This window comes from Camelus bactrianus, chromosome 10, assembly GCF_048773025.1.
Source record: "Camelus bactrianus isolate YW-2024 breed Bactrian camel chromosome 10, ASM4877302v1, whole genome shotgun sequence".
NCBI classification, from domain to species: domain Eukaryota; kingdom Metazoa; phylum Chordata; class Mammalia; order Artiodactyla; family Camelidae; genus Camelus; species Camelus bactrianus.
Genome location: NC_133548.1, coordinates 1,945,738 through 1,973,657, shown reverse-complemented (window position 1 = coordinate 1,973,657; position 27,920 = coordinate 1,945,738). Strand labels below are relative to the sequence as shown.

At 41.9% G+C, this 27,920-nt stretch overlaps 1 protein-coding gene across 9 annotated transcripts in view; it reads right to left on the bottom strand.

Annotated features, from left to right (window-relative positions):
• Positions 1-27,920, bottom strand: part of KCNQ1 (potassium voltage-gated channel subfamily Q member 1) — a 321,449-nt gene that overhangs the window by 183,024 nt on the left and 110,505 nt on the right. For 4 of the 9 annotated variants that reach the window (XR_012509482.1, XM_074371477.1, XM_074371478.1 and 1 more), the window contains exon 11: positions 5,232-5,441. The exons of the other annotated variants lie outside the window; for them this stretch is intronic. Coding sequence is in view for 3 of the 4 variants with exons in the window: in XM_074371477.1 (XP_074227578.1) it covers positions 5,232-5,441 (210 nt within the window). In the remaining variant the exon portion in view is untranslated. The remainder of the gene's footprint in view (positions 1-5,231; positions 5,442-27,920) is intronic. 9 annotated transcript variants of the gene reach the window in all.

Below are 27,920 nucleotides of genomic sequence, written 5' to 3'. Positions count from 1 at the left end.
AGGAGGCAGGAATGGAGATGGAGACGAGCGAGGAGGGACGGGCGGCAGCCCAGGGGGAGCAGCCAGGCCCAGGGAGGTGGCTGGGGAGCAGGCAGGGGGCGGGCAGAGCCGCCAAGGCCCGCTGCCGCCGCAGGCATAGGTGCAGACTTTCAAAAAGGCAGAATTTAAAAAGGCTTCCAGCCAGTGTGGAGGAGGATGGCCCGCTGCGCCCCTTTGCTCTGGCTCCACGCCCCCCTGCCAAAGCCCGACCCCAACAAGGCGTGCGCAGAAACCCGGCCCGGCCCGGCCTCCGGCGCGCTAGGGGACGGCGCTGTCGCGGCCTTCGAGTCACCGGTGAGAGATGAACCACGTCCCATCAGCACTAAAGCCACCTGCCTACCTCGGCTCAGGCCTCCAGAGGAAGAGTGAGGAGGTGGCGCTCAGAGCACCTGTCAGGACACGTTAGGAGGGGAGCACCCTCGGCCAGAGGAGGACGAGGGCCTGCCCAGGAGTCTGCCCTTGTCAGAAACACAGAACAGTCAAGGGGAATCTGTCAGCATCAACTTAGGCAGACCTCTGGAAAGCAGTCACAGGTTTACAGCAACCAAGTGAGCACCCAGCTGAGAACCAGGCATTAAAAATGGTAGGAAAGCTCCAGGGCTGTCTTCCTTGTCTTTGCAACACTCCTGCCCCTGCTCAGGGCCGTCCTGAAGCCCAAGTCCTGCTGCACGATCCTGACTGCTGGTTCCTGAGGGAGCAGAGCAGGCCTTATTCTCGGGGAAGCGTGCCTGTTCTGTATTGTCTGGAGTCCGCCCGAAGGACAGGCAGGCGACTGCCTTCATCCCCTCTGCAGTGGAACTCAGTCAAGTGCAAAATGGTGGACATTCCTCAAAAACACTGTAAGGGTTTCAAACAAATCACAGCCACCTGGGGAAGGATTACCTTTAAGGCATAGAACCACCTTAGCACTGAGAACCTGGGAGGAAAGGCTGAGGAAGGTTTCTCTGGGAAATCAGGCCGTTCTAGAACACCTGAGTACACTGAAGACATGAGAAAGCCAGGAACATGCCAAGGGCGGGACACATGCCGAGAAAAGCCCTGAGCACACATTAAGCTCTCACCTCAGGCTGACCTCTGCCCATCTCACACAGGAAGTGAAGGCTAAGGCAGAGCGGTAAGCAGCCTGGCCAAATCGGGAAGGACTGCCCCAGCATGGAGCTGAAATGCCTGTGTTGGGGGAGCTCTCTCACATTTCCCTCCCCACCTGACTGCCGGCACTCAAGGAAGTCTGTCAGGACACCAGCTGAACACAAGCTGGAGGAACGGTGACTTTAGAGATCACACATGGCAAATAATACAGATGCCACAAAAATAGAAGTCACTAAACAGTTCACCACAAGAAAAAAAAAATCGTGATGAGGGGAAAGAATCTGCAGTCTAGACTTACTATATATAATATACAAAATAGCCAATTTAAAAAAAAATGAAGTATGTAATGAAACAAGAAAGTGCAGCCCATTCACAGAAGAAACGACCAGAAACTGTCCTTGAGGAAGTACAGACCCTGAACTTACTCAACAGAAAGCTTAAGTCAGTTTTCTTCAGTGTGTTCAAAGGACTGAAGGAAACTGTAGACAAGAACTAAAAGGAAACCATGAGAATGATGTATGAACAAACAGAGAATATTGATAAAGAGAAAAATTATGAAAAGGAGGTAAATTGTGGAATTGAAGAGTATAATATGAAAAACTCACTAGAGGGTCTCATTAACATATTTGCACTGAAGAAAAATATCAGTGTACTTGGAGACAGCTCAGTTGAAATTATCCTATCTGAGGAGCAGACAGAAAAAAAAGGCTGAAGGAAAAATTAAGAGACCCCGAGGGACCTGTGGGACATCTTCAACACAACAACATACCCATAATGGAAATCCCAGGAGGAGAGCCAAGAAAGAAAGGGGCAGGAAGAATATTTGAAGCAATTAAGGCAGATGACTTCTTAAATTGGATGGCAGACATCAAGCTATACCTTCAAGAGTCTCACTGAAATCATAATCAAATCAAATCAAATCATAATCAAATTGTTAAAAGACAAAGAATTGTGAACAGAGTGAGAGAAGTGACTCATCATATCCAGGGATAGTAAGTAAGATTGACTACAGATTTCTCATTAGAAAGTGTGGCGGCCAGAAGGGAGTGGATAGAACTTTTAAAGTGATAAAGGAGAAAAAAAAAAAAACTGAGTCAAAAATTCTATAGATAGCAAAATTATCTTTCAATACTGAAGGAGAAATGAAGACTGTCTCAGATAAACAAAAGCTAAAGGAGTTCCTTGCTAGCAGATGTGCCCTACAAAAAGTGCTAAAGAGAGCCCTTTAGGCTGAAATGAAAGGATACTAGAAAGTAACTCAAGCCCACATGGAGAAATAAAGAATTCCAGAAAAGGTTACCACATAGGTAAACATAAAAGCCAGTATCGTATTTTGAGTTTGTAATTTCTCTTAATTTCTTACTTGACTTAAAAGATAAATGCATAAAACAATAGTTATCATAGCTGTCATTGGGAATACAATGTATAAAGACACAATTTGTGACAATAACAACATGAGGGGATGGGACTGTACGGGAGCTGACCTTTTGTACTGAGAAAAAAGTCATGCATCGAGGTGTAACAATTATAAACATGTGCACATCAAACAACAGAGTCCGAAAACACAGGAAGCAAACACTGACAGAACTGGGGGGTAGAAACAGACATTTCTAGAATAATAGTTGGTGACGTTGCTACCCAACACTCAGTAGTGGACAGAACAATCAGACAGAAGATCAACAAGGAGATAGAAGACTGAACCACGTTATAAACCAACCAGACCTAACGAACATGCACAGAGCAGTTTGCCCAAAAACAAACAGCACAACACGTTCTTCTGAAGAGCGCGTGGAATAGCCTCCCGGGCAGATGGCATCTTAGGCCACAAAGCAGTCTCGGTACATTTTTAAAAATTAAAATCATACGAAGTATCTTCTCTAACCAAAATGGAATGAGGCTAGAAATCAGTAATAGATGGAAAACTAGAAAGTTAACAAATATATGGAACTTAAACAACACATTCCTTAAAAACTAATGGGTCAAAGAAGACAGGGGAAGTTAGAAAATATTTTGAGACGAATAAAAAAACAACATACCAAACCTATGGGATGCAATAAAAGCAGTGCTCAAAGAGAAAAATATGGCTGTAAATTCCTACATAAAGAAAGAAGAAAGATCTTCAATAACCAGCTTTACAGCTTAAGGAATTATAAAAAGAAAAGCAAACTAACCCCAAAGTTAGCAGAAAGAAAGAAATAATAAGTATGAGAGTGGAGAAACAAATAAAAAGATGGAATCAACCAGACGTTGATTATTTTTGAGAAGATCAACAAAGTTGACAAATCACTAGCTCGAATGACCAAGAAAACACTAGAGAAGATGCAAATAAAAATGTAAATAAAAGTGGGACATTATAATGGACCTAACAAAAATAAAAAGAATTACAAGAAAATACTATGAACAACTGTACTCCCCAAAATTAGACAACCAAGATGAAATGAACAAACTCTTAGGAACACATGAACTGCAAAACTGACTCAAGAGGACATAGAAATGCTCAACAGACTTAGTAAAAAAGTGTCGATCCGTTATCAACAACTTTCTAATGAAGAGAAGCCCAGGACCTGCTGGCTTCACTGGTGAATGATAAACATGTCGACAAGAATTAACACCAGTACTTTTCAAACTCTAACAAAAAACAGAAAGGAGGGAAGACTGCAACACATTCTATGGGGTGTTACTCTGATGCCAAAACCAGACAAATACACCACAAGATAAGAAAGCTGGACACCCTTATATCTATATCCCTTGTAGATACAAAACCCCTGAAGAACATACGAGTAAGCCAAATCCAGCAGCATGCTGAAAGCATTATACACCTTGAGTAAGCGGGGTTTATCTCAGGAATGGAAGAGTGGTTCAACATAAGAAATATCAATGTAATACATCACATTAATAGAATTATCTCAATTGACAAAGGAAAAACACTTAACAAAAATCTACAACCTTTCAGGATAAAAATTCTCACAAAAGTAGAAAAAGATGGGAATTTTCTCAACGTGATAAAAAGCATTTATCAAAACCCCGTAACTAATATCATAATGGTGAAAAGACTAAAAACTTTTGCCCTAAAACAAGAAAACGATACCCATTTTTACCATTGCTTTTCAACAACATACTGGAAGGTTTAGCCATAGTACTTAGGAAAATAAATGAATAAAAAGCATCCAAATTGGAAAGGAAGAAGTAAAATTATTTTTATTCACAGATGATATGGTCATACATTTAGAAAATCCAAAAGAGCACACACACACACAACACCCAACCTATCAGAGCTAATAAACAAATTCAGCCAAGTTGCAGGACATGTGGTCAACACAGAAAAATCACTGGTGTGCCTATCCAACGGCAATGAACAATCTGAGAAGGAAATTTTTAAACAATCCCGTTTAAAATGGCATCAAGAAGAGTAAAGTACCTAGGAGTAAATTTAACCAAAAAGCTGAAAAACTTCTATGCTAAATACTACAAAACAGATGGAAATGAAAGACCTAAATAAATAGAAAGACATCCCATGTTCATGGATTGGAGGACAATGTTGTTAAGATGGCAGTATTACCCAGTGATCCAGAGTGAATACAACCCCTATCAAAATTATGATGGCCTTTATTTTTTTCAGAAATGTGAAAACTGATCCTAAGCACCCACAGCTATAATCAAAATAGGTGGTCCTGACGCACAGGAGGACCAGTGGGACAAGGCAGAGAACCTAGACACCAGCGCTCCCATATACGGCCAACTGATCTCCCACAAGGATACCAAGACCGCTTGACGGGAAAAGGACAGACTCTTCAACAAATGGTGCTCAGACAGCTGGACAGCCACAGGCCAAAGAACATACGAAAAAATTATCTCAGAATGGGTTAGCAACCTAAATGTAAGGGCTAAAACCATAAATTTCTTAGAAGAAAACAGAAAGAAATATTTATGACCCTGAATTTGGCAATACATTGTTGGATAATGTGAGCAACAAAGCCAACATTGTGCAGTAAATGCCACTGAGTTGCTTGACGTTAAAAAGATTCGTTTATGTCATGTGGATTTCACCTCATTAACAAAGGGGGGGGGCACAGAAGACTGAACAAAAGCACAGACAGAATTACCTCCAGAAAAAGCCAGCCCAGCATTAGGTGTCCAGATGGAGGCTGCAGGACAGAAACAGGCGGTGAGCAGCACCGGCAACAGGGAGGGCCTTGCAGGGACTGGTCTGAAGGGCAGTCTCAGAGAGGCGCTTCTTGAGAAGGCTGAGATCCACAGAGAAGTGGCGCGGCAGTGAAGGTAAAGGAGGAAATGAGCAGGGAAATGAAAGAGTCCTGCAGGAACGAAAGAAAATCAAGACGTGCCAGCTGACTCACCCCCCCCTCCCCCACAGCAGCACCGTCTAGACGTGGCACGGCCTAGAAGAGAACCAGCCTGGCAGGAGGGGCATTCCCGAACTAGGGGCTCTGCCCTCTGAGTACGTGGGAAGTCTGCACGCTCCATGCATGCAACTCTTCTGCAAGAAAAACATCAGAAAACGAGAATAGAACCTTTTCTGCTAGTAACAGTCTCCCCACAAAACCAACCATAAGGCCGAAGATGATTGCAAAACAATATTCCCAGCTGAACTAGACGGTCTCTGCATTTGGGACATGAAAACATACCTTGAATCAGAATAAATATACTTAAAAATCAGAAGTGGACAAAAATAAATAAACCTCAGAAATGACAAGAGGTGACTGAACTAAAGACAGAAACAGAAGAAGAGCATGCAAGCAGCAAGGATAATTAAAATGAGAGGACAACAGAAATAAAGAGTAGGGGTGACTGCGGCAGAGGTGGAAGAGGCAAAAGAGGTCCAATGTGCATGTATCTGAAGCCTCCGAAGAAGCAAATAAAAACGACAGAAATAATGTTTAAAACTATATGTTAAAAACACTATAAATACAATAAAATCTAACAGTTACATTGAAAGGACCCACATGGGAACCAACTGATATGGAACAATCAAGTCTGAGACATTTCCTAGTAAAACCATGAGACTTTAAAAACAGAAGAAATCCTTAGGGCCTCCAAGCAAAAAGAGGAAACAACTTACAGAGGCAAGATCATTTTACTGTCAATAGATTTATCAAAAACAATATACAAAATGAGACACATGGAGAAGAATTTTCAAGAAACTTAAGAAAGTACAAACCAAGGACTGAATCTCCAGTCAAGCTGAGCTTCACCTATCAAGGTGGCTGAACAAGTTTTACGTATGTGCAGGATACACACATGCCCCCTTGCTGAGGAACTTACTAGAGGAAAAGTTTCATCCAACCGTGAGAAGACGGGAAAAGCGGTGGCAAAAGAAAGAACTGATGGCGAACACTTCATACATTTAATTGCAGATGGAGACCTGGATGGAGGCATGGCTGAATAATAACATGAACATCATGTGTCCTGGCAAAATAGAAAGAATACAAATCTGGGAGGAAAAGAATGAGAAAGGACCTGATAAGCACACAGGAGGCAGCGGTACACAGAAATACGACGTATAACTTAAAGCGGCGTTCCGAATGGCACAAGGTTAAGGAAGGAAAGGGGGTCAGACCACAGCAAGACTCATAACACAAAGGAAACCACTAGTTAAAAAAGTGTAAGTATTCTTTAATCCTAAAATAATTTATGAGAAAGCAAGGCAGACAAACAAAGCACCGGAATTGTTCTGTCATAGCCCATGCAGGAACCACAGCCTGGGGCAGTATACATGGGGATCCAACATGGCAGTTACATTAATGAATGTAATTTTAAAAACATACCTCTTAAGAGAAAAATATATTCAGATGGACTCATAAAGCAAAATCAACTCTATGCAGTTTTTAAAAAGTTAGACATCTAACATTCAGTGACCGAAATGCTGAAAAATCCATGGGAATGGATAAGATGTACCAGATAAATATAAATAAGAAAAAAAGGGATTATCGTCCTGAAAAACTATAATTAATGCTAAAAAGAAGCATTAAAGGGGACAAATAAGGATGCTTTATAACACTAAAAGTCACATTTCATGATGAAGTTACAGCAGTTGTAATAACTATTCAAAAAATACCACCCGTGTAAGACAGAAATGACTGGGTGTCCATGAAGAACACGGGCGCATTAATAACGAGAGTCTCACATTCTGCTTCCATGTGACGGACTAAGTGAGCAAAAACACAAAGCAAGGACATAAAAGATCTGAAGCATATAATTTATAAGTTAGGTCTTGTGTGTGTGTGTGTGTGTTTGTGTGTATACAGAACCCCACACCATGACAACAGAGAATGTTCCTTCTTGAGCACACATTTATAGGTCTAAATACACAGATCAATAAAAATACACAAATTACCAATTCAAAAAGCTAAATAATACTATAGCAAATCAAAAGGAAGCACAAAGAAGAAAATAGTAAAGACAAAGACAAAAGCAGAAATTAATGAAGCAGAAAACAGTAAAATAGTAGACCAAATTAACAAAATAAAAATCCTGGTTATTAAAAAAAGTCATAAAATAGGCAAACTACTATTTAATTGAATTAAGGAGCAGAGAGAGAAAGTACAAGTACACCGAAGAAGTAACAAGAGAAAGTAAGTGCCACGGAGGAAATTTTAAAAATTGTAACAGACTAACTACTTGGTACACTTCCGTGCAAAGTATTTGCAAACCCAGGTAAAATGGATCATTTCATTGTAAAATACAATTTATCTAAAGTTGATCTCAGTTGAAGTAGAAAGCTTAAACACCTAACTTCCAAAAAAATAAGTAGAAAACTAGATCTGGGAACTACCCTAAAAGAAAGCGTGACATCCATTAGGTTCCACAGGGGAATTCTACCAAAACCTTTTGGAGAACAGAGAGTCCTAATTTTCAAAATATTGTTTCAGAGCACAGAAAATGAAGGAAACCTTCCAAATACATTTAATAAGCAAATGTAACATGGATACATAAACTTCATAAAAATAGAACATCAAAAGATAAAAAAGACCAAAATTATTTCTGGATGCTTATGCAAAAATCCTAAGTATTTCACCATATTAGTAGGTTTGAGAAGACACATGATTACCTCCAATAATTCATCATCCACTCTTAGCTAAACTCTTGTCAAAATACAGATGGATGGACCCTTCCTTGATATATTTACACGAACCCTAGGAGAAAACAGGAGTGAATTCCTCTGTAAACGAAGCATAGGAAATGTTTCCTAACCATGGCTAACAATCTAGACGTAAGAAGATAAATGAATTTGACTACAGATTTATTGAACCTTTAGCACTGGAAAAATATCTTAATCAAAAGATAATGAGAAAACGGAAGGAAATCTTTGCAACAGAAGGCTAACGGCTATGATACAACATTTTTTAAAAACTGAAGGAGTGAAGGACCAAAATGGCTATGGACAAATAGGCAGGAGATTTAAGCAGACATTTCAGGAAATGTTATATGAAAATGGCACTTAAATTTATGAAGACGTTGCAATTTCTTACAAAATATTGGAGACTAGCCAGAGCACTGACCACAGGATGGGGCCCACGGCTTGCCGGCCAGAAGCTACCTACACATCCAAGGTTAAGAAGTTGGTTGAGAAGACTGCACCACACACTCACTACAGATACCAGGCAGCAGGGCTGAGAGAGCGCTCAACGAACGGATATTGAGTGATTTCTAGAAGATAGTGTCAGGGAAAATAGCAAAGCACAAAAGGGCACATACAGAATACTACATTTTTTTGTAATAAAGAGGGGAAATGAGAAAATAATCACATATGTTTGATACCACACACACACACTCACACAAAATCACACACTAATAGTAAACAGAAAACACAAATTGGTTACCAACAAGGGGTGAGGAGAACTAGGATAGAAGGGGTTCAGGAGGGAAGGGCATCTGTCTCAGCAGAGCTTTTTGTAGTCTTGACTTTGGAAGTACATAATATTCTACACATACAAACAATAAAATCAGTAAGATGTAGGGTGCCTCTGTGGTGGTGGAATGAGGACCTTGACAAGCTGCTCGCTAGAAAGCAATGATCCAACTGGACCAAACTGTTAAAAACAATCATTTAAGAATTCCAGAAATTAACCAAAAGCATACAGCTGATTCAAAAGGCTGTCTTCGAGGCAAACTACTGAACGTTGGTAAGAACAGCAAGGTCTGTGGCAGTGAATGTGGGGCTGCTCCCACTCCATCACCCAGGCTGTGTGGCACGGCAGCCTTGAGAACTTTCAGTCTCGGTGCCAGGAAAGAGGGCCACCTGTTTTGGGGCTCCCTGAAAACCCTTACACTGCTGTCAGACAGTGGTGATCGCAGTGGCAAGTAGCTGGGGAAGGCCTGCGTCGCAGCTGCGGAAGCCTGCAGCCCCGGCTGGGCAAGCAGCAGACCAGCAAACATGCTCAGAGGGGTTACTGAGACCTGGAAGACTGCACACCTTCTCAGGAGAGATCAGAGAGGAGCTCCATTATCTACGTGTCCTTGGCTGACTGTGAGACCTTGTGCAGGAAGTAAAAGCCAGGGAAGACTGTGAACTGCCTGAACCCTGAATGAATATCTCAGTTCACACACAGATCACCTCAGCAAATGGTAGAAGTGTCACTGGCTTGAGATGCTTAACAAAACTTAGCAATCAGCATGACCACCAGGCTATGCTGATCCAGGGGTGACAGCAAGGAATCCAGGCTTAAAAACAGAAGGAATAAGACACCCAGATGGCCAAGAGGCACATGAAAAGGTGCTCAACATTGCTAACTGCTAGGGAAATGCAAATCAAAACGACAGTGAGGTACCACCTCACATCAGCCAGAATGACCGTCATTAAGAAGCCTGACAATAATCAATGCTGGAGAGGATGTGGAGGAAAGGGAATCCTCCTCCACTGTTGGTGGGGATGTTAATTGGTGCAGCCACTATGGAGGACAGTATGGAGGTTTGTTAAAAAACTAAAACTTACTGTATGACCCAGCAATCCCACTCCTGGGCATATATCCAGAGAAAAATGTAATTTAAAAAAATACATGCACCCCAGTGTTCACAGCAGCACTATTTACAATAGCCAAGACATGGAACAACCTAACAACATAAATGTCCATCAACAGATGACTGGATAAAGTAGTGGTAAGTGTATACAATGGAATACTAAGCGGTATAAAGAATAAAATAATGCCATTTGCAGCAACATGGATGGACCTAGAGATCATCATTCTAAGTGAATTAAGCCAGAAAGAGAAAGAAAAATACCATATAATATTGCTTATATGTGGGACCTTAAAAAAAAAAAAAAAGACACAAATGGATTTATTTACCAAACAGAAACAGACTCACAGACATAGAGAACAAGCTTATGGTTACCAGGGAGTAAAGGGGGTAAGAAGGGATAAATTGGGAGTTTGAAATCTGCAGCTACTAACTACTATATATAAAATAGATAAACAAGTTTATACTGTACAGCACAGAGAACTATACTCAATATCTTGAGTAACCTATAATGAAAACGAATATGAAAATGAATACATGTATGTGTATGTATGACAAACATGCTGTACACCAGAAATTGACACAACATTTTAAACTGACTATACTTCAACTAAAAAAGAATGTGAGAAAAAAGACCTTCCGCAAACAAAAACCAAAATAAGAATTAAAAAAAAATTAAGCAAAGACATCAGCGGCCACACACTGCTTGACACACAGACTACAGAATCAGTGCAGGCAAGGCCTAAACAAGTCAACAAAAAACCTAGCAACAATACTCACCCCTGCTTAGGGGGAAGAATCAGAACCCAGAATTCCTGTTACATAAGATGATCAATTTTTAACCAAAATTTTTGAGGCATGCAAAGAAAAAAAGGGGTATAACCCTTAGACAGGAATCAAAGGCAACTAATTAGAAATGATCTCTGAGCGGGGAGGCCTTAGTCGTCCAAGACTTCAATGCAGCTTTTATAAATCTGTTCTAAAGGAACTAAAAGAAACCACATTAAATGAATGAGGGGAAAGCATGATGACAATGACTCATCAATGGAGAGTATCAATAAAGAGATAAGAATTATAAAATAAACCAAACAGAAATTCTGAAATTGAAAGCACAATAGCTGAAATGAAAAATGAGGCAGGGCTAAACAGCAGATCTGAGCTGTTAGAAGGAAGAATCAATGAACTTGAAGATAGATCCATAAAGACGATTCATTCTGAAGGACATAAAAGAATGGAGAAAACTGAATAAAGCCTCTGAAACCTGTTGGATACCATCAAGAGTGACAACATATGCATAATTAAAGCCCCTGAAAGGAGAGAAAAAGGAAGAAAAAAATTTGAAGAGATAATTTAGCATTAACCTGAAGCAATCGGTTTTCAGTTGAGATGCTTATTGTAATTCTCAAATTACACATCAAAGAAAATAACTTTAAAAATAGGAAAAAGAAACAAAGGAGTTAGAATGGCACACTAAAACACATCTATCATCACAACAGAAGGCAGTAAAGGAGGAAGAGAAGAACAAGATGAGAAGAGACATGAGACATGGAAAATGAATAGCAAATGGCAGATGTATATTCTACCATATCAATAATTACATTAACTATAAATGAATTAAACACTCAATAAAGAAGCAGAGATTGCTAGACTGCCTAGAACAGGAACCAAGTATACACTGCCTACAATAGATACATTATATACTGAAAGACACAAATCAGTTCAAAGAAAAAGGATGAAAAAAGGTGACATGCAAACATTAAACACAAGAAAGCTGATGTGGCTATACGAAATATCAGACAGAACAGGCTTTAAAATAAATTATGTTCCTGGAGACGAGGGACATTTATAATGATAAAAGCGTCAATACATCAGGAAGAAATAAAAATTGTAAAGAAATACAATTCATATATGCAGCTAACAGCAGAGTCCTGAAGTACATGAAACAAAAGCTGACAGAACTGGTAAGAGAAATAGACAGTCCAACAATAAAATAACAATATTGTTCAAGGTTTTATATCAAGATTTTTTATACCTTTTGATATTCCATCTTGTTTTATCAATTATTAAGGGTGGAGGACTGAACTATTACCTTGCTACTATTGTTGAATGAGGTGGTGGGACATGCGCCTGTATGGCACTCTGTCTAATATCGCTGCCTCTGTTCTCGTGTCAGGGACCCGACGGGAAGCTGAGTACCCTACCTGGCCACAGGGTCGACTGGGAAGCCGACCTCATACCCCACTCAGGGGCAGCCAAGTAGTGTGAATTGGTGCCTCCACTTTTTCTGGGACGATGTCCGTGGGCCAGAAGGGGAGCTAAACTTCCACCCATCTGCCTACAGCGGAGTAGTGTAAGGCAGTGCCCTACACTTACTGGAGCGCAGTTGCGACTGGGCACGGGGGAGCTGAACAGGCACGCCCACCCAGCCCTCCTGCCATACTTCAACTTGTCCGCTAGAAGAAACAAACGAAACAGCTGCAACGAAAAAAGCCCGTCACCACCACCATCACAACAAGAAGGAAAAAAAAAAAAAAAGAGCCATATACGAAATTGGATTCAGAGTCTTATAATCTCTAAAATTTCCAGGATACAATTGAAAATCACTTGGCATGACAAGAATCAGGAGAGTCACAATATAAACGAAAACAGATAGTCAAGAGATGCCAAAACCAAAGTAAACAAAATGTTGGAATTATTTGACACGGACTTTAAAGAAAGTCAAAATAAAAATGCTTTAATAAGCAATTACTGAAAATGAATATATGTATATTCATGTATGACTGAAAAATTGTGCTGTACACCGGAAATTGACACATTGTAAACTGACTATAACTCAGTTTTAAAAAAAGCAATTATGAATTTCTTGACACAAATGAAAAAATAGAAAAATGTCAGCAAAGAATTGGAAGTTACAGTAATAACAAAAACTCACTGGATGGACTCAGTTGTAGTTTGGTAATGACAGAGGACAGAATCAGTAACTTGAGACCAATCAAAAGAATTGACTCAATCTGAACAATAGAAAATAGACTGAAAATAAAAAGTGAACAGTCTCAGTGACCTGTTTGGCAACAGAAGAAGGGCTAACATTTGTATCATTGGAATTCCAAAGGAGATAAATAAGTGAGAGAAAAAGAAAGAATGGCTGAAAATTCCCCCAATTTGATGAAAGGTACAATCCTACAGATTCAAGAAGCTTAAGTGAATACATCCTAAGCATAAGCCCAAATCTACCACCAAAAATCTATACCAAGATGCATTACAAACTTCTGAAAGCTAAAGACAAAAAGATTTATAGAGGAATACTAATTTCAACAACAGTGATTTCTCATCAGAAACCATGGAGACCAGAAGGAAATGGTACAACATTTTTCAGATACTTAAAGAATTGTCAGCTGTGAGTTCTATAACCAGCAAAATATACTTCAGGAATGAAGGGGAAATAGACATCCTCAGATGAAGGGAAACATGAATTGCCGCTAGCAAATGTACACCTAGAGAACAGTAGAGGAAATTTTACCATCTAATGTGCTCAATGGATGAGAGGAAAATACTTGCAGACAATTGTGTTTTTTAAATGGTGAGGATAAAAGAAACTAAATGGAAGTGACGTTTCAATACTTTGCCAAAGAGTAAAGCACTGATATCAGTAGATTATGATAAGTTACATATCTATACCCAGTACTTAGGGCAATTACTAAGAAAACTGTACAAAGCTTCTCACTCCAAAACACTGCAGACAGCAAAAGGACAATGAGAGAGTATGTCAGACAGCTCTACACATGTAAGTTTTGCAAATTAGATGAAATGGACTGATTCCTCAAAAAGCACAGACTGCAGTTCGCCTAGTATGAGATAGGTGATTTTTATAGTCCTATGACGATTAGGAGACTAAATCTGTCATTGAAAAATTCCCACAAAGGAGTCTCCAGGCCCAAATGGTTTCACTCTGTATCGACATCACCCAAACTTTTAGAAGACAATTAATGAATGTGCCCCACAGTTTCTCCCCAAAAATAGAAGAGAACAGACTACTTTCCAACTCATTTTATGAAGAAAGATTTCCCTTGATAACAATACAAAGACAGTGCAGAAAGAGAAAACTACAAACCAATATCCCCCATGAATATAGATGCAAAATTCCTTCAAAAATAGTAGTGGGGCATCGTGTGCCCTGGTTTCAAGTACGTTACAAAGCTGTAGTAGTTAAAATGGTATGGCACGGGCATAAAAACAGACATACATCAATGGGACAGAATAGAGAACCTCAAAATAAACCCAAACACACATGGTGAATTAATTTACAACAAAGGAGCCAAGAAAATACAACGTGGAAAGGGCAGCCTCTTCAATAACTGGTGCTGGGGAAACCAGACAACCACAAGCCAGAGAATAAAACTTGACCACTATCTAACACCACACACACAAATTAACTCAAACTGCATTAAAGGCTTGAATGTAAACCTGAAACCATAAAACTCCTGGAAGAAAATATAAGCAGTAAACTCCTTGATATGAGTGTTGGTGATGAGTTTTTAAATCTCACACCACAGGCAAAAATAAACAAGTGGGACTACATCAAACTGAAAAGCTTCTGCACATTAGGAGGAACCATCAACACAATGAAAAGGCAACCTACTGAATGAGAGAAAATATTTGCCAATTATATATCTGATAAGGGGCTAATATGCAAAATATATAAGGAACTCATACAATTTAATAACAGCAACAAAGAAAGCCTGCAATCCTATTAAAAATGGGCAGAAGATCTGAATAGACATTTTTCCAAAGGAGACGAAGTTCATGAAAAGATGCTCAACATCATTAATCAGGCAACATGCAAATTAAAACCACAATAAGATCTCGCCTCATACCCACTAGAATGACTATGATGAAAAAGAGAAGCAATAACTACCGTTGGTGAGGATGTGGAGAAAAGAGAACCTTTGTGCACTGTTGGTGGGATGGCAACTCGGTGCAATCACTATGGGATACGGCATGAAGGTTCCTCAGATACTAAAAATGGAACAACCATAAAATCCATTTCATCATCCAAAGAAAATAAAAGCACTAACTCAAAAAGACATCTGCTCCTCACGCTCACTGCGGCATTGTTTACGACAGCCAAGAGAAGGAAACAAATGTACGTCCACTATGGGTCAATGGATAAAGAAGCTGTGGTATATATGTCTCTACACAATGAAATATTATTCAGGTATTTAAAAAAGAATGAAATCTTGTCATTTGTGATGACATGGATGGACTGCAAGGGCACTATACCAAGTGAATTAAGTCAGAGAAGGATGAACACATTTTGTATGATCTCTCGTATATGTGAAATCTAAACAAAATGAAACAGTGAAAGCCAAGCTCACAGAATCAGAGAACAGATTAGATTGGTGGTTGTCAAAGATAGGGAGTGGGGAGGTGGGAGAAGTGAGTGGAGGGGTCAAAGAAGGTGAAAATAAAAACATAAAAAATTTGAATAAAGACAAAGACAATCATCCAGGAGATGTATTCAACTGATGGAAATTCTAGAAAGAGTAAAGAAAATAGAGGGGAGGAAATTAATAAATAAAACAGTGACTTCTCACAGTAGAGGAATGATCATCTCAGATTAAAAGGGTCCACTGACCAAGTGTCTAGCAAAACAGATGAAGGGATAAAAGACCCCATTTCTGGGCTGATCATTGTGATCAAAACACTAAGCATAAATTAAGAGAAAAAACAGTAAAATTCCAGAGGTGGAGAAAACAGGTCATCAATAGAGAAATGAGAATAACATTAGCAGCCCAAAAATAATTTAAAAAATTAAGTATCAGTAAACAGAATTCAGCAATATATGAAAATAATTGTATACCATAACCAGTGGGATTTACTCTAGGAAAGCAAAATTGGTTCAGAATTCAAAATCATCTGATGTAGTGCACCATATTAGTAGGCAAATAGTAAAAGTCACATGATCATATCAAGTGATGCACAAAATGCATCTGACAAAATCTTTTTTTTTTTCTTGTAATGTCTTTTCCTGATAAAACCTCAGAAAAAATAGAAATAAAAGGCAACATACTCAATTTGATAAACACCATCTACCAAAAGAAACAATATCTAACATTATACTTACGGGTGAAAAACTGAATGATTTCCTCCCAAGATTGAGAAGAAGGCAATGATGTTCACTCATCACTCTTATTCAACATACAGTTATAGCCACTTGAGTAGCACAGGAAAAGTCAGTAAAAGATATACAGATAGGAAAAGAAAATCAACTGTCACTATTTGAAGATTACATCATAGTAAAAATGCTAGAAGCTAAAGACAAAGAGAAAATCTTGAATGGAGCAACAGAAAAAAGAAAAATCTTACAAAATTAACAGGTAACTTTAATCAGAAATAACAGAATGCAAAAGCAGTGGGGCAACATATCTAAAGTGTTTAAAGACAAAAAAATTAACAAACAATCTTATATCCAGAAAGACTATCTTTCAAAAGGGAAAGCAAAATAAAGACATCCCCAGGTAAATTTAAAAAAAAAAAAAAAAGGAGTGAGAATTCCTTTCAGCCTGCCTAGCTTATAAGAACTACGGAAGACAGGGTTTCAGGCAGAAAGCAAGTGACCCCAGATAATAAAGTGAGCTCACACATGTGAGAAAACAGAAAGCATCCCTAAAGGCAATCGTGTAATTGTACAATATGAAAGCATTTTCCTTCCCATTTTTTCTAACTGAGTAAGAAAGCAATTATATAAAACAGCAGGTACTTGGTTGTATTGCTGGACCTGAACCATATAGAAGTGTAATATATTTTTAAGTACCAACTCAAAAGGAGGTTGATTGTTGCAAGCTGAACTGTGCTAAATAAATACCAACGGTTGGTAGTTAGAATCCGAAGGAACAAAAGAATAGGATCAAACATGTTAATTAAGGAAGTCAGTAAGACAAGCACTATGTAGTTGCTTTCCTTTTTATAGGACATAGAGTGATACAAAGTAATCATTATTCCAGTATGCTGTTGGGTTTAGAACATATGCGGATGTAGTATGTTTAACGGTAACACCACAGAAGTAGGTAAAACAGAATAAAGTAATGAAGGAGTAACTTACCAGCCTCTAGCTGTGATTAAGTTAGTATAAATCTGAAGCAGAGTCTGCTAAGTTAAGAAGTACAGGATAACTATAAGAACAACTACTAAGGATATAACTCAGCCAAAAATAACTGAAGAAACTAAAATTTTGTATTGGGAGATATTCACTAAATGTGAGAGAAAACAGTATAGAAGAAATAGAGGAACAAAAAATGCATGAGAGAAAACTCATAAAAACTGCAGACAAATCCATGTGTACTAATAACATTAAACGTGAATGGATTAAACAATCAAAAGGCAGAGCGTATCAGACTGGATAAAAAAGTAAGATCCAACTACATGCTGTCTACAGGAAGCACATGTCAGATTCACATACAAACAGACTGGAAGTAAAAGGATGGATAGAGGTATATCATGCACACAGGAACCATAAGACACTGGGGGCGCTGTACTCAACTCAGACAAAGTAGACTTTAAATTTAAAAATGTTTTTAACAGTGTTGAGGGGCATTTTATAATGATAAAAGGTCAATTCATCAGAAGACATAGCAATTATAAACATATAATCACCTAACAATAAAGCACTGAAACACGTGGAACAAAAACTCAGGCTTGAACAGAGAAATAGCCAACTCAACAACAGCTGGAGACTTCAAAACCTTATTTTCAGTAATGCATGCAACAAGTATGCAGAAGGTTGATAATGAAATAGAAGGGATGTACAGTACTGCAAACCAACTAGACCCAACAGACATCCACAGAACGCTGTAAACAGCAACCACAGAATATACAGTCTGTTCAAGTGCACACGGAACATGATCCAAGATGGGCCATAACTACAGCATGAAGCAAACCTCACTCAATTTTAAAGGATACCAATAATACAGAGTATGTTTCCTGGGCCCAGGGGAGTAAAAGGAGAAATCAAGAACAGAAAGGAACGTGGGGAACATGCAAATGTGTGAAATTTAAGCCACACACTCCTATTACATACCCATGAGTCAAGGAAGAGTCCCATGGGAAATGAGAAAATACTGTGAGATGCATGGAAGTGAAGGCACGACATAGCAGCACTTACGGGACCCAGTGACAGCAGTGATAGGAGGGAGTTTTATGCTGTCAACGTCCACACATCAAAAGAAAACAGATCTCCTGTCAACAGCCTAACTTTCTACCTTTGGAGGCTGGAAGAAGAAGGAAAAAAAAAAACCAAGCAGAAGAAATGAAACACTAAATATAAGAGAGGAAGTTAATGAAACAGATGATAGAAAAGTAATAGAGGAAGTCAACAAAACCAAAAGTTGGTTCTTTGAGTAGATGAACAAAACTGACAGAACTCTGGCTAGACCGATGGCAGAAGACTCAAATGACTACAATTAGGAATGAGAGAACTTTACAGCTGACCTTACAGAAATAATAAGGATTATAATGAAGGCTGTGAACAATTCTGTGCCAATAAATCACACAGCTTAGATACATCCCTAGAGAGTAAAAACCTACTAATTATAAGTAGAAAATCTGAATAGACCTATAACAAATAAGGAGATGTAATCGGTCACCGAAACACTACACACAAAGAAAAGCCCAGCAGGTCCAGATGGCTTAACTGGTAGATGCTACCAGAAACCTCAAGAATTAATTCCAGTTCTTTACAAACTCTTCCAAAAATAAAAAATAAATACAGAAGCAGAGGAACCACTCCTCAACACACTCTCTGAGGCTAGTACTACCCTGCTACCAAAACCAGACAGAGATCTAAGATGAAAAGAGAGCTACAGACCAGTAACTTATGAAAACAAATGCAGAATTCTCCACAGGATACTAGCAAATACAGTACTGCACTATGAAAAGGATTATTCAGCACTACGACCAAGTGGAATTGGTTCCAGTAATGCAAGGCTGGATTGTTATAACACCTGAAAATCGACGAGGCTAGTGCACCATAGCAATAAAGGCCTAAAACTACATGATTATCAGTAGAAGAGAAGACACAGAAAAAAGCTTTTGATAAAATTCAACAGCCTTTCATGATGAAAAAAAAAAGCATTCAATATACCAGGAATAGAAAGGAACCTCCTCAGCCTGATAACGGGCATCTATTTAAAAACCACAGCTAACTTCACACTTAACGGTGAAAGACAAAATGCTTTCTTTTTTCAGGTCAAGAATAAGACCAAGGTATCTGCTCTGACCACTGCTATTCAGCATTGTGTTGGAGGTTCTGTCCATGACAATTAGGCAAGAAAGAGAAATAAAAGGCATCCAGTTCAGAAAGAAAGAAGTAAAACTAGCTCTTTTCAGTGATGACATGATTTTATATACAGAAAATCTCAAGGAATCCACTAAAAACTATTATAACTAATAAATGAGTTTAACAAGGCTGCAAAATCAGTATCTATTGTATTCCAACACACTTTAAACCAAAAAATCAGAAAATGAAATTAAGAAAACATGACATCAAAAAAGAATAAAGCACAACAGTATGAATGTACTTAATGCTACAGATATGTACACTTAAAATGGTTAAAATGGTAAATTTTATATGTACTTTACCACAATAAAGGAAGAAAAATATTCAGGAGTACAATTAGGAAATGCAAAATATATACTCTGAAAACCACAAAACATTACCGAAAGAAAATATCTAAATAAATAGGCATTCCACGCTCATGGGTTGGAAGACAATATTGTCAAGATGGCAGTGCTCCCCAAAGTGATCTACAGAGTGAGCATAATCCTTACCAGAATCCCAGATCTCTTCCTTACAGAAATTGACAGGCTCATTCTAAAAGTCATACAGAAATTCAAATGGCCCAGACTGGCCAAAACAATCTTGAAAAAGAATGAAGTTGGAGGACTTATGCTTCCCAATTTCAAAACTTACTGCAGAGTAAAAGTGTTCAGGACAGTGTGGTATTGGGGTAAGACACAGATCATGGAATAGGATGAGAGTTTACACAATAAAGCGTTCTGTCCACGCAGTTGATTTTTGACAAGGGTGCCAAGAGGACTCAACGGAATAAGAATAGTTTTCTGAACAAATGGTGCTAGAACAACATGAAAAAGTAAAGCCGGGCCCCTCCCTCACACCATATACAAAAAGTAACTCAGGATGGATCAGAGAGATGTAAACATAACAGCTAGAGCTAGCTAGTGCTCTCAGAAGAGCACATAAAGGTACATCTTCACGACCTTGGTTTTGCAGTGCTTTCTAAAATGCATCAACAGCACAGGCAACAGAAGGAAGAACAGATGTATCGGACTTTATCAAAATTAAAAGCTTCTGTGCTTCAAAGGGCATAAAGTGAAAAGAAAACCCATGTGGGAGATGGTATTGGCAAATCATGTATCAGATAAGGGGCTTGTGGCTAGAATGTATGAAGAACTTGTACAAATCAACCCCACCCCAAACCCCAATTTTAAAAAAATGAATGAAGGATCCGAATAGTCATTTCTTCAAAAAGAGACACACGAGTGTCCAATCAAGCACACTTAAAGAATCCCGTCACCATCGGTCGTGGAGACGCTAACCAGAGCCACGGTGAGAGTCCGGTTAACACGAACTAAGATGGCTGTAAACGTGAATTTTGAAAGGCGGATAACAACAAGTGCTGGTGAGGGTATGCAGAAACCGTGCAGCGTGCATGCTCTGCTGGCGGGGGTGCACAATGACACGCTCGCTTTGGAAAGCAGTTTGCTAGTTTCCAAAAAAAAAAAAATTAAACATGGCTCTAATTTGACTCACGCTTCTCTCCTATATGCTTACCCCAAAGAAAGGAAATCATATGTCCACCCCTAAGTTGTCCATGAGCACTCACAGACGCAGTATTCCCAACACTCACGCGGTGGAAGCAGCTTAAGTGCCTGTTAACTGGAGTGTGGGTGAGTGAAACGTGGGATATCCAAACGATGGAATATTGTTCAGCTACAGAAAGAAATGAAGGACTTCTACACACTACACCATGGGTAAGTCTTGAAAACATTATGCTAAGTGAAGGAAGCCAGCCACAAAGGACCGTGTATCGTACGATTTCGCTTTTATGAAGTGTCCAGGATGGGCAAATCCATTGAGACAGAAAGCAGATTAGATGTTGCCTAGGGCTTAAGACGAGGGAATGGGGCATTGGGAGGTGATGCTGAAAGGGTACTGGGCTTCTTCTGGGGGTGATGAGACTGCCCAGAAATGGACTGTGGCAATGGTGGCACAACTCTGGGAGCATACTACAAACGACGGAATTGTACATTTAAAAGGGATGAACTGTATAGTACAAGGATTATGTAGAAATAAAGCTGTCATCAGAAAAAGTACTGGAGAAAATATTCCAGGTCTAGGGTTAGCAAAGAGTTCTTAGACCTAACGTTGAAAGTACAGTCCATAAAAAGGACAAACTGGACTTCATCAAAATGAAAAGGAGCCTGTTAAGAGGGTGGAAAGGAAAGCTGCGGACTGGCCGAGGACGTCTGCAAGGCGCACGTCTGTCTTAGGACTGGTATCTAGAACGTGGAGAGACGTCTCAAAACTCCACGCTCAGAACACAAGCCAGTTAGGAGATGGGCGAATGATACGAATAAAGGTCTCACCGAATAGGTTATACAAACGGCAGACAAGCACATGGAAAGATGTTCGGTGTCACTAGCCATTGGGAAAATGCAAATCAAAACCACAACGAGGTCCTGCTACATACCAACGCGAAAGGTCAAATGAAAACCAGTGTCAACAGCAGGTGCTGGCAAGGACACCGAGAAACCGGATGGCTCATGCACCGCTGGAGGGGACATAAAATGGCAGAGCCACTTGGGGACAGTTTTGCTGCTTCTCAAGTAAACTGAATCTGCATCTGCCAGACAACTGAGCAGTCACACTCTGGGGCTTTGTCCGCGGGAAATGAAAACGTTCCTTCACACAAGAGCCTGTGCATGGAGGTTGAGAGCAGCTTTCTCTGTGTATTAGTCTTCTGTCGCTGCTGTAACAGGGCAGCCAGACAACGGCTTAAAGCAACACCAGTTTCCTCCCTCACAGTTCTTGAGGCCGGAAGTCTGACATTAACCTAATGGGACTGAAGATCGCCAGCAGGTGATTCCTTGTGGAGGTCCCAGGGAGCACCCGCTTCCTTGCCTTTTCTGCTGGGAGCCACCTGCATTCCTCAGTGGTGGCCCCCTCCCCACCACACACTGCATTTCCTCCCCTGCTTCCAGTGTCGTGTCACTGTCCTCTTCTACGGTCCCATCTCCCCCTGCCTCCTTGGGAGGAAGGACACTTATGATGGCGTCGGGACCACCCAGATAACCCAGGGTCGCCTCTCCTTAGCTTAAGCACATCAGCAGCATCTCCTTTGCCATATAAGATGACAGTCACGGGTTCTAGAAACTGGAATTGCATATTTCAGGGGCCATTATTCAGCCCACCACCACCTGTCATTGCCCCAGACCAGAAACAACCCAGATGTCCTTCTGTGAGTGACTGGCTAGACACCTGTGGCCCATCAGAGCCACGGGGTTCTACTCCGCAGTCTATAGTAAAGGAACTGTTGATGCACAAAGCAAGCTGAGTGAGTGCTATGCGGATTACGTCAAGGCAGAGGAGCCCATCTCACGTGTCACAGAAGCAAACACGTGGAAGAGAAGCAGGCTCTTCCTTCCAGTAGGATGCTGAGGTGCTTTCTCCTGGAATGCCGTTCTGGTTGGACAGTGTTTTTCCCCAGCACTTTGGTGGAAGGGGTGGTGGAGCTGGCACATCAGCATTTTGCAATCACCATAACAGAGCTGGTGCCAGAAAGCCTCTGAGTCTGGGAGGCGTTTTTTGATAAGGAGCAGGATTATTTGCATTGCACATTGCCTCAGAGTATCTCCCCCAGACTGTTTATTGGTTACACGGCAAAGTAGTGTAAACGTTCACAGGAACAACTGGACAGTGTTTCAACCGGGCGATTAAAGTACCACCATCAGTTAGAGGGAGATGCCATCGTGCGCCTTGGGGACGAGGCACCGCGTCACCTGTGAAGTACTGGAGATGGGGATGCGTCACCTGGATCTAACCGCAAGGAAACGTCAGGCAACCCCCCAAGAAGCGGCGAGACTCTGCCCTTCAAAAGTGCCGATGGCATAAAAGACAAACTGGAAGTTCTCCAGGTTAAAGGAGGCTGAAGAGACGCCGCCCCAGCCTGGACCCTGCGCTGGCAGGAGAACACGCCGTGAAGGACACGGCCACGTCACCTGGGAGGCTGGGACACGGCGGAAGGCTGCATCGTGCTTAAGCGTGGGGTTTGATCCTCGTGCTCCAGGTTTAAAGGAGGACGTTTTACAGTGTTTGGGGCAAAGGGCTGCAGAGCATGCCGCGGGACTCACATATGGTTCAGAAAAAAGCGTCACGTGAACACACACACAGAAGGGGGTGCAAAGGGTCAAATAAATGGGGTAAGGTGTCAGCAACCAGTGGCCGGGATCTTAGCGGAGGGTGTATGAGTGTTTTGTATCTCGTCCTTATTCTCTCAGCTTTTCTGTAATTAAGGATTATTACCAAAGAAACAGTTGGAAACTGCCCCTAAAACTCTGAGGTATCTCGGTGCTTCTAGTGGGGGCACAGCCACAGCGCGTACGTGCCGCTAAACCGCCTACGACGCACACGAGGCCCTCAGCGAAGACGCTCCGCCCCAAGCATCCGCGGTGCTGCGCGCGGGGGGGGGGGGGCCCTGCCCCCCGGCTCTGCGGCGACGGCGGCGGGGGCGCAGGGCGGGGAGGGCAGGCGGGACGGGCAGGCTGGGATGTGCTTGAGGACGCCCCCCGCAGCGCCCAGAATTCACATGCTGAAGCTCCAAACTCCAGGGGCCCAGAGTGTGACCGTGTTTGGAGCCGGCGCCTACAGAGGTGATCCCGTGGCACGAGGCTCTCAGGTGGGCCATAACCCAGTCTGACTGGCGTCCTTATGAGGAGACGAAGTTCGGACATACAGACAAGCAGGCGCACACATGCAGGGGGAAGACCCCACGAGTGCCCGGCGAGTGGGTGGCCAAGCACACGCCAGGGACGGAGGCATCGGGAGACACCGCCCTGCCAACGCCTTGCCCTCAACGTCCCAGCCTCCAGAACCACCAGATCAGCTCCTGCTGCTCGGGCCACGCAGCCCAGCTCTTTGCTCCGGCAGCCCCAGCGAACTGTTTCACCCCGGAAATTACCACCAAACAAGAGGACAGGGGCCCTGCCTCGTCCACGGGGCGCCTCCCAAGGCCCCCAGGGGATGCCTGAGACCATGCAAAGTGCCAAACGCTTCTCCCCTATGCACGTGTCTAAAGTTTATATTCTAATTTATATTTAAATTATACCGTAATTTAGATAAAGCTGAATGTGTAAGTTAGGCATAGTAGGAAATGGACAATAACAACATGGAACAATATACTGTAAAAAAAAATGTTACGTGAATGTGCTCTCGCTCAAAATATTTTGTTGTACAAACTGAACGCCTTTTCCCTCTCGAGCACGTGTCGGGGCCATGGCCGGCACACCTGCAGCCGGCGCGGTAACCGCAGGGCCAGCACGACGTTCTCTTTCTCCTTCACAGTCTCACGACAGGAGGGGCATTCTTCCTGCTGTGCTCCGCAGCTGCAGCATACGGCGCTCTCCTTTCCTTGACACGTCGAGAACTCTTGCCTCTTCACTTGAAGGAAGCACTTAACAGCTTCCCTCTGGCAGATTGCAACGGCCAGCATCACTGCTCTGGCTCTCTGGGGCCCCTGAATATAAGCACCTCAATACACGACCTTCGATCTGACAACCCCCACAGCTACTAAGTCACCGACGGGCGGGACGCATCGGCAAAGGGATGACTCACGCGTGGGGGACAGGACGGGACAGCACAGGGCTTCGCCACATCACGCAGACCGGCATGTGATTTGAAGCTTACGGGTTGTTTATTTCTGGACATGTTTGGCCCACGGTTGGCTGCAGGTAACTGGAAACCGTGGAAAGAGGAGCCACAGGTGAGAGGGGACTGTGGTGCCTGTCTGTCGGGAAGTAGGGCTCAAGGGAAGTTTTAGAAAACTGGCCAAAACCTGAAGCAAGACGAGTCCTCGGCAACAGAGGGCATCTTGGCGCGTGGACACCCTGGGGAATGCAGGAGAGATCTGAGTTCCAGAATGAACTGCTCCCGAACCTCTGGAGGGAGGAAGGGGAAAGGCAAGATGCAGAGAAGCACATGTGCTGAGATCCCATGTGCTGGAGATGAATGATGAACCCCCACGGGATTGTGTGTACCTGGTCATCGTCTGCTGGGAGCACTGGGAAGAACTCAAGGGTAACTCCTGGATTGGTAACGTAGGTCACAGAAGTGACGGAATCAAGCAAATGTGAAAAAAAAAAAAAAAAAGGACTGCACAAAAACATATGCATCACACACATCTATAGAGTTATATGTGTATTGTAAGGTAATAACATTTTAAGAAAGATCAGCCCCAAGGTTTGTGGCCTGGGGAGCCGGTGGAGTGGGGGCTGCTTGGCAGAGGAGGGCAAAGAGGACCAGCGCAGAAGCCAGAGACACCAGGGTGCTGGCAGCAGACAGGCTCTGGGTGAGCACTGGCACACGTTAACTGACCCGGTCGACACAGCGATGCTGGGAGCGGCCCTGTTAGACTCCTGATGTGGGGGCAGAGCTGGGGCACAGAGAAGGCAGTAGTTTGTCTAGCATCACCAGGGAGAAAGAGGCAGAGCCGGGCTCCAACCCCAGGGAGGGTGGCCTTCGGGCTGTGCTCCCGGCCACTCCAAGGATCTGCCACTCAACTTCTAAAAACATAATTGCAAAGGAAGGATTTAATTTTCCTGTTTCAGAATCTGGCAGATGTGTTACATTAGGAAGGACTAACAGCAGGAAGGCTGGGGCAGATCGAGTGACGCAGTGCCAAGGAGGTATGCACGCGCGTATGCATGCACACACGTGTGGACGCATAACCCCCCCCCACATACATTTCACCTGGGCTTACAAGTAAAAGTCTGTGTCCTACAAATGGAAAATTTATCTCCTTAACTCAGGTCCATGGAACATTTACAAAAGCAATGATTTTATTTTTGTACTTGGACACAAAAAACTTCATCAAAAAAAGTAGAGAGTTCACAGGCCACACCCTCTTGCTGTAAGTCTGTTAACTTAGTAATCAATAACAGTGATAAAAATGTACTACTTAAAAATTAAGGAAACATTTCTTAAAAGAACTCTAGATTAAAAGGAAAATCAAAACCCAAAACAAAAACTACCAAGAAAGCAATGGAAAGGAACATGTTTCATTGTAAGATCTACGTGTCGTGGCTAATGCTGCAATCAGAGGAAAATTTATAACCTTTAACATGCTTTTTAGAAGAAAGGCTTTAAATAATCATACTATTACTCTTCATGAAGTTAAAACTTAATCAAGTTAACCAGGAAGAGGGAATGAACAGATACAAAAGCCCAAGTTGGTGAAACAGAAAACAAAAACAGCGAAAAGGTAGTTCCCTGATGAGATAAGAGAAGTGTAATAAATAAAATAGTAGCTCTGTCAGGAACATGATTAGGACAAAGAGAGTGAAAGGGTAAGCGCTCAGGTAAGGGGGAAGAGGTGAGAGACACAGAAGACACCGGGTCACTAAAAGGGAAAATTCGTTGCTACCGAGCGACCACATAGATGAACCCCTTGAGGAGTTAAGTAGCAGTGAGTAAATTACCCAGAAGACGCAGCACGTGTATTTAGAACAAAGAACTATAAATCGGACTAAGAGGAGGCTGACGGTCTCCTTTAAGCAACATACCAGGCCCAGGTGGGTCTACAACTCAGCTGCAATACTTCATCTTGGAAGAGAAGATACTTGCGGTGCTCTTCAGACCCTCCCGGGACACAGCAAAGGGCGGGCTCTCTTTCGCAAGGCACCGTGTCTGCACACAGAGGTGCACGGAGCCCCTCCTCCTCGGCAGCCGAGGCCCTGTGACCTCTGGGGTCAGATATCAGGGGCGTCTTCCGCCAGCACTGAGCACAGCATCCCAGGTTTAACGGCTGTTTGAGGGGTGCCCAACACGTCTTTGAGCAGACCTCCACTGATGGGTATGTCCGCGGTCTGCTGTCCTTTGCTATTTCACAGCGGCAGAACTCAGTATCCTCGCAAGGGATCCCTTTGCAGATGTGCAGCATCAGTGCAGAATGTGTTTCTGGAAGGGTCAAAGGGCATATGCATCTTTCATTGCCACTGAGGTTGTATCAACTTCTTCTCCCAACATCAGTGACTGAGGTTGAGAGTTTCCCTGTACACTCGCCCACATAGTGTTATCAAACTCTTTAATAGTCGGTAAGTTCAAAAATCCCATTGCTTTGGTTTGCATTTATTTTAACCATAATCGAGGTTCTAAGCATCTTTTGACCCTTAAGAATCACTGGTATTTCCATTTCTGAGAACTGTTTCTGTGTCTTTTATCCTTTTGTCTTCATGATTCAAAAGAGCTTTGTAATATATTGATGAAATTAGCCCCACATCTGTGATTAGAGTGGCCACTGCTTTCCCCAGGGTATCTTTGAAAAATTATTTTTGGTATTTTTTTGTTGTGAGAAATATTTTTATGTTACATATTTTCCCATTAAGGCATAACGGACATATGGCCAACTGCATGTTTGATGCATATGATTTAACGTGTGCTGAACGTGGCCATCACCCCCCAAAGGTTCCTTGTCCCCACCTGTACCCCTCCTCCCAGCACTGTCCCTGTGCCCCCCACCCTTGTCCCA